A 12,846-nucleotide genomic window follows, 5' to 3' on the forward strand; every position below is an offset into this window, starting at 1 on the left:
CCTCAGCCACCTGCGGGCCCGCTGGCTGCGTCTGCCCCAAGGGCTCCGTGACATTCTCCCACCACCACTCTAGCACCTGGACAGGACACCCATCAATGACGCTGCTGCCAGCAGCCTCTGTTGGTGCTTCCCCCAGGGGCTCGCGCCACCAGCTGCACCGGTGCTACAGCAATGTGGGAGGATGTCACGGAAACCTGGTTGTGGACAGGGCCATGGAGAGTCCATTGCAGGAGGGCACAGGAATCCAGCACAGGTTCTCCCCGAGCCAGGGGCTGGTCCCAGAGCCCATTGCAGGAGGGCACAGGAATCCAGTGCAGGTTCTCCCCGAGCCAGGGGCTGGTCCCAGAGCCCATTGCAGGAGGGCACAGGAATCCAGCGCAGGTTCTCCCCGAGCCAGGGGCTGGTCCCAGAGCCCATTGCAGGAGGGCACAGGAATCCAGCGCAGGTTCTCCCCGAGCCAGGGTCTAGTCCTAGAGTCCCTTTCAGCTCAGGTTCTTCTTCCTATTCCAAGTGACTAACAAGTCAGCAGGGCCCTGCACTGGTCAGATGTACCCAACCCTTGCACATTGCATGCTGGCTGAGGGTCTCCCCGTCTCCCCGTCCTTCCCTGCAGAACTGATCTCCAGGATCAGCTGCTAAAGGAAGGAGGGAGTGCGCTGGTGAGTGTGATCATCTGGCCGCACTGTGGGCTGGTAACCAATCAAGGGTATGGCTGTGATTGCCCAGCTCCATGGAGAGGCTGAGCCTGGCAGGGCCCATTGGGATTGGGGTCTTGCGGGGCTGCTGTTGGGGTGCCCAGACAGGAGGCTCGTTCAGCATGCAAAGTATCATCAAGTTTGGAAGCCCTTGCGTGTCTGTTACCAAGCGATCATTAGTGCCTGGAACGCTGCTGGGTGTGTGCCTTCCCACAGACTCTGGGGAGATTGTTTCAAAGGCCAGGATGGCATTTAATTCCCCCTCTCTCTCCTCGCCTCTCCTCTCCTTACCTATGCAGCTGCAGAATAATTAGTCACCATGACGACAGAGACGGGCCCAGACTCAGAGGTGAAGAATGCCCAGGAGGAGCCCCCACAGCAGCAGCTGGAGGCAGCGGCAACCAGCCCAACCACAGTGACTACTGGCCCCGGCCCCACGGCCGACAACCGGGAAGCTGAGGCCAACGAGAAGCCCAGAGCCCAGGCCGACTCCAAAAGTGCAGAGCCGGTGAGTGGGTGGCGGGCCGGGGAGTGCTAGTCAGTTGCTCGGACCCGTGGGACTGAGCGCTCGGTATTGGGTAGGATGCTGCCTGGTCCCAGTGGGCAGGAGCCCACCCTATCGGTGGCCACTCTCAGCAGAGGGAGGGGATGGAGATGGAGAGGGGGCTCTCAGGGCAGGCAGGGAAAAGCCTTCCTACGTTGCTCCTGTTCTGTGGAGGCCTTTGGTCTCCACGGCTGGCATCATCTGGCCCCTTCCCTCTTGCCAATAAAGGCAGTTTCGTTGCAGAGTGTGATTAGACCCACTGGGCGTGGATGGGCTTTCTGTCTCCCCGAGCCCCTCTGCACCTCAGCCACCAGGATGGCACTGAGGATGTGAGCAGTGGTATTATTAACTTCACACAAGCCAGCTGCTCCATTTGCCATTGGGCAGTGCCCAGTGGATCCATCCAGCCATTGCACACAGAGATACCATGCAGCCTGGAGCTGACCCCCAGGATCTCCGCTCATCAGCCTCTGCCTGCTGTCTGCCATATTGTGCCGGGGCTCAGACCCACTCCAGGAAGTGCATGTCTAGGAGACACCCACACATCAGGGCAGGCTGGTGGCACTGGGTCCCCCTGCGTGTATAGCCCACACCCTCTTGCTTATCTGCCCTGAAGAGAGTTCGGAGAGTGGTCCAGAAGCTGATGTGTGCCAAGTCGGTCTGTGCCCCTGCCCAGACCAGCTGCCTTTGCTTTGGCTCTCCAAGCTCTATAATGGGATAGATCCAGGCTGGAGTGGCTGGGGCCTGTTCAGTGGGTGGGGAGCCCACCCCAGGCCACCCTACAAGGGGCTAGCGCTGCAGGGCTCTGCACGATCGGCATCATTTTACAAACTCAGCTTGCCCTCTGTTCCCTTCCCCATTAGAGTAGCAGAACAATCTCCATCCACCTCCTGAGCAGAGCAGGAGCGACTCCCCCAGGACCTGGTCTTGCCCAGTGCTGGGTCCTGGCTTTGAGAGCTCCTGGCAGAGAGCGAGGAGCAACGCTGGGAGCCCAAAGCAACCTGACCATGCAGGAAACAGAGTGCAACTGAGCAGCTGCCAAGGTCCCCACCCAGCCACAGGGTCAGGGGCTGAGGGAGGCAAGTAGCCATGTGCCTCAATGAACTGATGCAGTCCCTGGCCAAGCTCAAAGCTGCCTAAGGGCTGCTCTAACCTGTGCTGCTGTAGAAGTCCTGTGTTCTCCAGCCCCGCCCTAGACACCTCTCTACTAGCGTGGAAAGGAGGGAGTGGGGTGGAGCAGCTATCTCACTGCGTGTCTTTGGGGGATTCCCTCCTGCTGCTCTGAGCTGCCAGAGCAGCACCAGAAGTGGGAGCTGACCCAGTATCTCCTCAGACAAGCCCATTCTTCTCATGCACACAGACGAGGGCTTCTCTGGGAGAGGTTTACTGAGAACAAATCCTCAGACCCCTTGGTGAAGCCTGTTTAGCTGTGGAGGAGGGAGCTCCAGATGATCCCACCTCTCCCGCCACCAACCCTGCTCCCAGCCAAATCCCCAAGCAAGGATCTGCAGTGCCAGGCTGGTGTCTGAAGCAGGCGGGGCAGAGCTCTGTTTCTATCACACATGGCTGAACTGCCGGCAATACCATCATGCCCCTACTCGCAGAGCGAGACAGCTCAGTGAGGAAGCCTGTGATGGAGAACAAATGTGGAGCTCACAGGTGTCATTTCCCAGGGTCACTTTTCTGACCCTGTTTGTCAGCCAGACAAATACTCCGGATGGAAGAATGAAGCCTGGCTCGTCAGAGACCGAAATAATCCTGCAGTTTCATTTGGCTGCAGGATTCCTCGTGTCCGAAAGTGCTGCATAGCCTCCCTCCGCGCTTGTTAACCTGCCGACAGAGAGCTCCGCTACCTGTAACTCAGCACGTTGAGCCGCTACCCCTTCTCTAGTCCCCAGACCGAGCTCCTTTCCTTTGCCTCTGGAAAATAACTCCCAAAGGGACCAGAAAGAAAGTCCCATGCCTCCGCCAATGCACAAAGAGATAGGAGTGAGATTTCAAACCACCGTTGCCCAGAGACGCTGTACAAGCCCCCCCCGAACCCTAGGGACGTGTTCATGGTGTCGAAGCCTGTGCCGCAGCCTCTGCCCTACCAGGCTGAGCTGCGCTAGTGTGGGTAAAGCTGGGGGGGTATCTCTGCCCAAGCTGCAGCCCCACTGTGCCTTGCAGTATAGACATACCCTGGGGCGCTTCTTGGGGGAAAGGACCAGAGGGAACTGTGATGACCTGACAAGGGGACTTGGAATCTGTGAGCTAGGATGGGGAGTCTTAGCTTGTTAGAGGCAACATCTAAGCAGGCCGATGAGTCAAAGTTATCATGGCTAGGGAAGTTGTATCGCCAGAGGAGGTAAGGCCTTTCCTGATGCAGTGGAAAGGGACAGTCCATACCCTGCCCAGGGGGAAATTGTGAACAGTATTTCCAAGCCGATAAATAATTGAAGCAAACCCAGGATAGCTGCTAATTGCAGCTGGTGGAGGGGATGCACAGTGCATGCTAGGCACCAGCTGCCAAGAAAAAGCCATTTAGACCCACAGGAGAATCAGTCTCCACAATCCTGTCTTCTGTGCTTGGCCACAGGCCACGTTGTTCTCTTGGTCACACTGTTGCCATCCTGGGCCGACTCCAGCCCACCCCAGACTTACAGGGCTGTGACCAAGAGCCTCTCTGTGCTAGAATGACCGAGATCAACAGCAAAAGGGTTTGACTGTCGGCTCAGAAAACATCTAATGCAGGTGATTGCAAAGAGCTGTTGGTCACTGGTGAGCAGAGGCAGCTGGTGCAAGGGCAGTCAGAGCTTCTGTGGTCCCTTGCCAGCTCCATGACAGTCCTCACTTCCTGCGGCCACGTGGCGAGGCCCTCACTGCTTGCCCTGGGCTGGTTGGCTGGGCCTTGGAAGCTGCTTAAGGCCGAGAAGGGGAGGAAAACACAGGGGAGGAAAAAGTTTCTTCTCGGGGTGGTGTGAGAGTCTTGCCTGACCCCCTTAGCCACAGAGGCACAGCATGGGCAGCGGTGACAAAAGCGCCTCCACCCCTGCCCTATCGGTCTGCCTTGCCCAGACTGGGAGGTGAGAGGAAAGCTCCCTGGCCCACGTGGACAAGGAGAGAGTAGGCTGAGAAGCCCACCAAGCTCGCTTCCGTTTGAAATCTGCCCTAGAGCAGGGCTTGAAGTCTGTTCAGCAGAGAGCACTGGTCTGGCTTCCTCCCTCGTCTCGTGATGTGGGCAGCAAGGACTTGACTGGGACCTGAATCCCCATCTGGGAAGGAGAAATGGGAGCTCACGATGCTACTGCGCCATTCACCTCTCAGGGTCACCTGCTGTGCAGCTGCTCGGAGAAACCGTTCCTGCATGTTGTCCTTGTAGGGAGTTCTGGGTGTGCCGGGCTGCTGAGCCTGAGCTTGGTACCCAGAGTCCCAGCAGGGGGAGAGTGGTGTCTTTTCAGCTGCTGTGGGGCAGACAGATCCTATCCTTTCAGCAGAGGGCTCTGTGGGCCGCTCAGTGCATTACTTTGGGGAGCGTCAGGCAGCCGTGACCCAAGCCCCAGGAAGCACTGATTTGCTGGCAGGCATTATTGTGTATCGAGTGCCAGTGGGCTGAGGGCTGCATTCTGATCAACACTGGTGTATGGGAGAGGCTTCCGGCTGGCCCAGGTCTCCACCTTCCTTTGCTGCCTACAGCCCCGCCACGATGCTCCATGGTATGCAGGGAGACAGGGGAAATCTCTTGGAAAATCCAGGGAGCAGGCTGTGCGCTGAGGGTCCCTCCACGGTATATCTCAACCGCCGATATCAGGAGGTGACAGCCGGATTCATCCTTCAGAGGCTGTGCTTCCAATCCCCCAGGGCCAGAGCACAGGCAGGACGAAGCTGGGCTGGCACCTGCTGGCATTATCATGCTATGCTCCAGCTAGCTCATCTCCTGTGAGGGCAGGTGCTCTGTAGAGCCGGATGGCGCTCAGCACCTGCCTCTTTACAGCCCTCCAGTAGCACAGGCCCCCAGGCCCAGAGCTAGGTGGTGACACCCTGCAGAGAGTTCAGCGACTGGCAGTCTGGTGAAAGAGGGTGGGGCCGTGCACGGGGGTGGGAGGTGCACACGCTGTGGTGGTGAACAGGCTGGGCTTTGAAAATGCCTCGTCTCTGGAATGTGCCAACGAGAGCCGCAGCCCAGCACCGGGAGGGCAGCAGGGACTCCCCTAGTGCTGCCCTCACCTCCTGCGCAGGGAGGGAGGGGTCGCTCGCGGTCTCTCCCACCAGCTCCCACTTCACTGAGGGGCCCCAGGAGGGAGGGATTCCTTCCACCCTTGCCTGGTTTTCCCACCCTCCTCTCTCCCCACAGGGATCCCCCCCATGCCCCTCAGTGCAGGCCAAAGCCAGAGGGGTCTCTTTGGATCAGCCAGTTTGAGGACAATGCGGCTCCCACCCCTTCTGCTCCCCACTGGCCCAGCATGCCTCATCCTGAGATAGCTCCCAAACCCCACGGCTCCCTTGTGACAGGGCAGGGTGCACCGGCTGGACCCCCACGCGGGTGTAGGAGGGTAACACGCGTTTCTCATCCTCCAGGGCATGGATTTGGAGGAGAAGGACTACAGCGAAACAGACGGGCTGTCGGAGAAAACCACGCCCAGCAAGACCCAGAAATCCCCCCAGAAAATTGCCAAGAAGCTCAAGAGCGCCATCTGCAGGGTGACCCTGCTCGACGCCTCCGAGTATGAGTGTGAAGTGGAGGTGAGTGACTGGGGTGTGTTGCCTGAACCCTGTGTGTCTGTCTGTGTCACCCCGTCTCGCCTCCCCGCCTGGCTCTGCTTGGCCATCGCCCCCTTTCTCACCCTTAAAAGGAAGGTAACCAACCACTGGACCAGCTTACCTGGGGCTGTGGGGGATTCTCTGTCACTGGCAAATTCTAAATGAAGATTGGACATTTTTCTAAAAGAGAGGCACTAGTTCACACAGGATTTAATTCAGGGAAGTCCTAGGGCCTGTGACACACAGGAGCTCAGGCTAGACCTCGGGAACCACATGCGGCTCTTTTACAGTTAAAGTGCGGCTCTTGTGGGGAGCTCAGGATCTCTGCCTTGCAGTAGGGTGGTGAGATAGGGGCTTCTGCCAAGCGGGGAGGTGGGTCTCAGGGCTTCAGCCCTACAGGGTGTGCCTGCTGGGGCTCGGGGCTTTAGCAGGAGCAGGGCTGAAACCCCAAGCCCTGGCAGGTGCCTCCCAAGGGGCTGAATCCCCGACTCCCAGCAGGTGTGCTCTGGCTCTCAAACTTCTGAAGATTGTTGGATGCAGCTCGGTGGGTCAGTAAGTTTGGCCACCCCTGGGCTAGACGATCCCAGCAGGTCTTCCTGGCTTTGTAATCTGCGACTTCTTTGGTTTTATAGCGGGAGGCCCACCTGCTTTGGACCAGAGAAATGGCTCTGGCAGCTCAGCGGGACTCAGGTGCAGCCGTCTCCGCCCCGTAGCTGTGTGAGAGGAGACGGGAGGCTGCGCGGGACGGGGAGGCTGCTCTCCGCTGTCGGCCAGCAGCTGGCTGAATCCAGGACCCTGCACCTCCGACATGGCAGCAGTTCTCAAGGCGAGAGGTCTAGACAGGCCCTGGCTTTGGGCCACTCCTCAGGCTGTGTAACAGGGCCAGTCCTTGCACTGCAGCATGGCAGCCTTCGTGGTCTGGGAAGGAGGTGACTGCCGAGCTGCAGCAGGGCGCGGTAAAGGGGCCTCCTTCCTCTCACAACACTGCAGTGTCAGATGAACAAATTAATGGTGCTTGTGCGGCTGTCAGGGGAGGTATAAAATGGAAACAGGGACTGGACTCAGGAGAGAAAGAGGGAAAGAGAAACGTGTGACAGGCAGATGCAAGCAGACACACGCTCACAGTCACTCACACTGGTAGACAGACACGCCTATATGTGCTCACACACACACAAAACTACAGTAAAGGAACGTTAGTAAGGTTGCAAAGTCAAGCATTCAGAAGTCAGGAAATGCCAGAGTTAAGGTTACCTATGCAGCCTTAATTTATCCCTTTCATGCAGATGCATTCTGATGGAGTCTTTAATGACATGATCACATCCACAGGACCCCTGCCTCACCCAGTGCACAGAATGGAGGATGCTCAGGCTGCCATATGCACTGCAAGCTAGGGGTGTGATTCCCTGCCCATGTACACAGAGTCGCACTAGCTCTCATTGAGCTAGCGGGAGAATAAATAACTGTACCTGCAGTAGCATCGGCGGCAGCAGCAGTCGAGGCATGGCATAGCCACGTATAAACCTGCCTGAAACTGGTGGGTATATACCCAGCACAGCTAAGCCATGCCTCCACCGCCGTTACCTGAGACTACACTGCTGTTTAGGCTCACGCTAGTTTGATAAGCCCAAAGTGTAGACGTAGCCTTAGTGAGCAGCTCTTCCATGGTTTGTTTTCTCCTCATTCTTCAATGTGTGGCCCCAGACCTCGCTGACTACCACCGTTCCAACCCTGGTCGGAAGCCAGAATTAAGTTTCCACAGGGGCTTTTTTATGCTGCTCATCACTACAGTATCTGAGTGCTTCACAAACATTAATGAATGTATCTTCACAACTCCCCTTTAAGACGAGGGGGGATTATCCCTGTTTTATGGATGGATAACTGAAGCATAAAGATATTAAAGTCAAAGGTACCCACTCATTTTGGGTGTCCAATTTCCGGCACCTGGGACCTGATTTTTTAGAGTATTTAGCCGCCTTCTTCTAGAGCTGGTCCCTAGCTGTATTCCACCGTGGGGATGCATGTGCTTCATGCTCCTGGAGCCGAAGAGTTTTGAAAGCAGAATCTGTTGTTCTGCATGTGTGCCCTGGCAACAGCTGATACAACTTGCAGGGCAACGGCTACTCGTTTCTCCATGCTTTGGGGTTCCCCGGGAGGTTCATAACCCCAGTGAGGACCTGCTCTTTGATGAGATTCATTTGTTCAATCCAAAGATGGATGAGTCCTTACTCACTTTAAAGGACTGCAGGGCCACCATCTGCTCCCTGGGAATATACACCTGCCCCAAAGAGAAAATTCCGCCAGTGATAATACAAGCCTAGACTGATGGCTCAACAGTTCTTCCACCAGAGGAGACCTTATAAGCCATCCCATAAGAGGCAGAGAGCCCAAAAGACTCACTTCCCCACACCTCTGAAGTGCGTTTCTAGCCCTCGGCTAAATGTTATTTTTGACGGGAGCTTGAGAACTGCAAACCATTGAGTCCAACACTCCTGACTCCTACACACCCTGTGGTGGTTGTCTAGCACTCTTTGTCAACACCTGGAGTACCATAACAATGGACGGATGGGTGCTCTGCATCATCCATTCCGGCTGTATGATGTAGTTTGCATCCCTACCCTCTCCAAAACCCCCTCGCTCACCCTCCCTTGAGGGCTGCTCTCACAAAAACATTCTCAAACAAGAAGCAGAATCTCTCTTACAGTGAGGAGTGAGAACGGGTTCCTCTTCAGTGCCAAGGGAGGGGTGTTTACTCAACATATGTCCTAGTCCCCAAAAAGAGAGGTGGTTGGAGATCCATTCTCGCCCTCCACCATCTCAATCGCGTTGTGCACAAACTCCATGTTTTGTGAAGTCACGTTGGCATCTGTAATTCCACCCCTGGAAAAAGGCCTGTGGTTTACAGCTCTTGACATGAAGGATGTCTACTGTCACGCGGACATTCACCCTGCTCCTCAGAGCTTTCTCAGATTCATAGTCAGCTCCATACACTTCCAGTACAGAGTGCTCCCTTTCAGCATTGCTCCCACCCCCAGGATCTTTACTAAGGTGTCCTCTATCGTAGTAACCGGTTACTGTAAGATAAGAAACTTTCTCTTACAAAGCACTTCATGTGTTCAGAGCACAGCTCCCATCAACTCCAGTGACAGCTGTGAGTGCTCGGCACTGCTGCAGATCAGACTGCAGGCTCTCAATCAGGCATCCAGAAAATGAAGAACATGCAATTAGTGCCCACCCGTGAAAAGTTAGGTTTAAGTGACCTGGCCAGCATTACCCAGGAACTCTGTGGCAGAGGCAGGAATAGAATCCAGTTCTCCAGGAAAGCATTCAACTGCCTTAATTATGAGACTGTCCCTTCACTCCCTACAATCCCCTATCTTGTTCACGACATGCCTTCCAACTTCTGCAACAAATGAAATGGGCCCTGCAGACAGTCTCCTTCACTAATAACCTTGATTCAGGTCCATCCTGTCCATGAAATGGAGCAGGAATCCTGTGGCCAAAATATATGATTGTGTAACTGAGGACTATCACAATGCATGCTCACAATGTCGCAGGCCACCTTAATTCTGGCATTTCCTAACTTCTGAGCACTTGACTTTGCAACCTTAAGAATGTTCTTTGAACATAGTTTTTTTGGATGTAGATTTCCTAGGTTTTGCAAAAGGCAAACTGGAAAAAACAGAAATTCCTTCATGTGGTATCGAATTGACAGCCACATAGGTCCATCAGCAGGGATAGAACCTTTAGCTCCATCACAGAGACCTCAGCTACTTGAGCTACTAGAGTAAGTGATAGCAGTGGTAGGTTGTTATCCTGTACGTGGGCCAGCATTAGAGGGGGATGAGACGCACGCTTTGCCAGTGGGTTTCTCTCGTATTTGCTGAGAGCAGAGGAATGGTGAGACTCAGGAGTCTTGGGTTCCATTCCAGGCTCTGGTGGGCGCATACTCTTTTGCCCGTTCCCCTGCCCTTCCAAGCGTGACCCCTTCTGCCCCATCCCCTCCAACCTGTCCCTGTCTCAGTCTTGTCTCTTCCCTATCCCTGGCTCCTCGTCCCAGTCACATTCTCCTTACCTAGCCAGTCTTATTTCCCACACCTCAGGATTCTCATCCCAGCCCCGATCTCCTTGTCCAGCCAGCTCCAGTTTCCCTCTTCCCAGTGCTTCATGTGATATGTCTCTGTCCTTCCCCCTGGCCTCCAGTCACACACTCTCCCCGCCCACATTTCCCATCCTCACTGGCTCCCAGTCCCAGTCCCCGTCGTCTAATCACAGTGTTCCCTCCACCCCTATTTACTGACACACACAGAGACACGTTTTCACATGTGGACGTTCACACTCCTACACCCAGAGACAGGCAGACGCATGTGCAACCAGAGACACGTGTGTACGTAAGCACAGATAGACACACACAGACCCACACTTTCAGAGGCATGAGTGCACAGACAGGCATGCCAAGGCACACATTTGCACACCTGCATGCACAGATACATGAGCACACAGGTTTGGGAACAAGCCGGTGGCATAGCTCCGTGTCTCATTCCCCATCCTCTGATTTCCCATTTTCAGAGCAGAGTTCTCCCTTGCTGGAAGCCATTTCTGCTTATTAGCTCAGTAAGGCACCAAGGGTGCCGTGAGCTATCTGGGTCACTAATAGAAATACACATGCACGTAGACACAGACGAATCCCCAAGTGCACACGTCCATACACACACGCACAAGAATGGAGCGAGAATGCAAGTCTGACTCATGCACTTCTGCACGGGGGCTGCCTGCTATTTGTGTATCATGGCAAAAATGAAGTGTTGGCATGTGTGTATGTGTGTGTGTGAGAGAGAGCGAGAAAGAGAGTGAGTGAGCCTGTGTCACTGTGATAGCGGCCGGCTTTGTGAGAGACCAAGGGAGTTCATGCAGCAGGCAGAGCAGTGATACTCAGACTGAAGCTTGCGAGCCGCAAGCAGCTCTTTAAAACACTGTGATTTCATTATTAGCCAATCTAAGTTATTAACCAGTTAATAGCGTTTACTATGCTATTAACCAATTTAGAATACTTGGTCAATCATAGAATCATAGAATATCAGGGTTGGAAGGGACCTCAGAAGGTCATCTAGTCCAACCCCCTTGCTCAAAGCAGGACCAATCCCCAATTTTTGCCCCAGATCCCTAAATGGTCCCCTCAAGGCTCACAACACTGGGTTTAGCAGGCCAATGCTTAAACCACTGAGTATCCCTCCCCCCAGTCATTTTGCTGTGAGGATAATACTGTAGATAGGTATATAAAAATAGTAAATGACACAATGAATTGTCACTACTGTGGCTCCTTTGGGTTATGTCAGGGGTGAAAGTAACTTAAAGGACTTACTGGTACTCTGGAGTCTTGAGCAGGGGGGCGTGGCCTCAACTGGAAGAGGTGGGGCCTTTAAATAGTGGGGGCCTTTAAATCAGCCCCAGAGCTACCAGCTACAGAGGGGGCTGAGAGCCCCGGGGCTCAGGGGTGATTTAAAGGGCCCTGGGCTCCAGCCGACTGCTACCGCAGCGGAGCTCTGGGCTCCGGCAGTGGGGCTCGGGTGGTGCTTTAAAGGGCTACTCCAGGGGCTCCAGCAGCGGGGCTTGGGCAGTTCTTTAAAGGGCCCGGGGCTCCCCGCAGCGGCCGGAGCCCCAGGCCCTTTAAAGCGCCACCGGAGCCCTGCCGCCGCTACCCCAAGGGCTCCGGCAGTGGGGCTCTGGCGGCGCTTTAAAGGGCCAGGGGTTCTGGCCACTGTGGGGAGCTCCGGGCCCTTTAAAGCGCCAGCCTGGGGAAGCCGGTCTGTTCCGGCACGCCGTACTGGCACTTGCCGGTATGCCGTACCAGACCGTTCCAGCTTACTTTCACCTCTGGGTTATGTTGACCACTAATTTGCATCCTGAACCATTGAGGACTGAGTATCACTGCTGCAAAGTGTGATCAGCCCATCGCAGGGAAGAGAGCGTGGACAAAGCCATAGGCACCATCTTTCTTAGATGCCGGCGGGGGCTCACCCCCTGCTCCGCTCCAGGCCCTTTTGAAAGGAATGAAAATTTGTCACTGAAGTTTATGAAACAAAACGAAAAATGTCAATTAGAAAAAAAATAATTTTTTTTTTTATTTGAACTGAAATGACAAATTTTCAAATGTTTTTATTTTTGTCCCCCACTCCCTCCATTTCCCCCTCCTTTGGAAAAAGGGGATAAGAAGTAAAAAATGAGGGAGGGGGGAAATCGCCAGATCTGTACAGTGATTTTTTTTTCATTTTAAATCAAATCAAAACACAATTTTTTGCTTTGCTTTGATTCGATGGAAAACTGAAAAATTTCAAACAATATGAAAATGTTCACAGAAAAGTGAACGTTTTAAGAGTGTGAGATTTTCAGGCATCAGTTTCCACTTAGTCACCAGCCCTCCTGGCCAGATAAAGTGTGTTCTTGTCAGCAGAGTGCCTGATTCCTGTTTTCAGAACTACTAGGGAGAGTTGTTAAGTGTCCATTGAGTTTAAATAGTTCAGCAGAAGTGCTGTTAGCTGCTCGCCTGCAGCAGAGTGATGCAGTGGAAAGCATATTGGTTGTTGCACTGCAATAGGGTGATTCCACTTCTCTACCCCGTCCCTAATCTCTGTTTGTTGGGTCTTCCGCCCCCCTGTGAATAGCTGTCCTGCCTGCATCTGCTGCTGTTCGGAGCTGTCCCAAGCAACATAAATTGTGACATAAAACTGAGTGGTTTTTTTGCTGCCCTCCTTGCTCCTCACCTGTTTGGGACAGCAGTCATGAAATTGACCCCTCTTGTTAATGTCATTCAGCTGCTGCTCCACAAGGCTCTGAGCAGCAGTAGAGGCACTGACGCTGCCTGTCTGCAGA

General features: G+C 54.4%; 1 protein-coding gene across 4 annotated transcripts in view; it reads left to right on the forward strand.

Moving 5' to 3' along the window:
• The window catches only part of EPB41L1 (erythrocyte membrane protein band 4.1 like 1), a 152,008-nt gene that overhangs the window by 91,498 nt on the left and 47,664 nt on the right, over positions 1 to 12,846 (forward strand). For all 4 annotated transcript variants that reach the window (XM_075118827.1, XM_075118826.1, XM_075118824.1 and 1 more), the window contains exons 3-4: positions 995 to 1,203; positions 5,797 to 5,961. In XM_075118827.1, the coding sequence (XP_074974928.1) occupies positions 1,015 to 1,203; positions 5,797 to 5,961 (354 nt within the window). In that variant the 5' untranslated portion in view covers positions 995 to 1,014. The remainder of the gene's footprint in view (positions 1 to 994; positions 1,204 to 5,796; positions 5,962 to 12,846) is intronic.

This window comes from Caretta caretta, chromosome 13 (assembly GCF_965140235.1).
Source record: "Caretta caretta isolate rCarCar2 chromosome 13, rCarCar1.hap1, whole genome shotgun sequence".
NCBI classification, from domain to species: Eukaryota; Metazoa; Chordata; order Testudines; family Cheloniidae; genus Caretta; species Caretta caretta.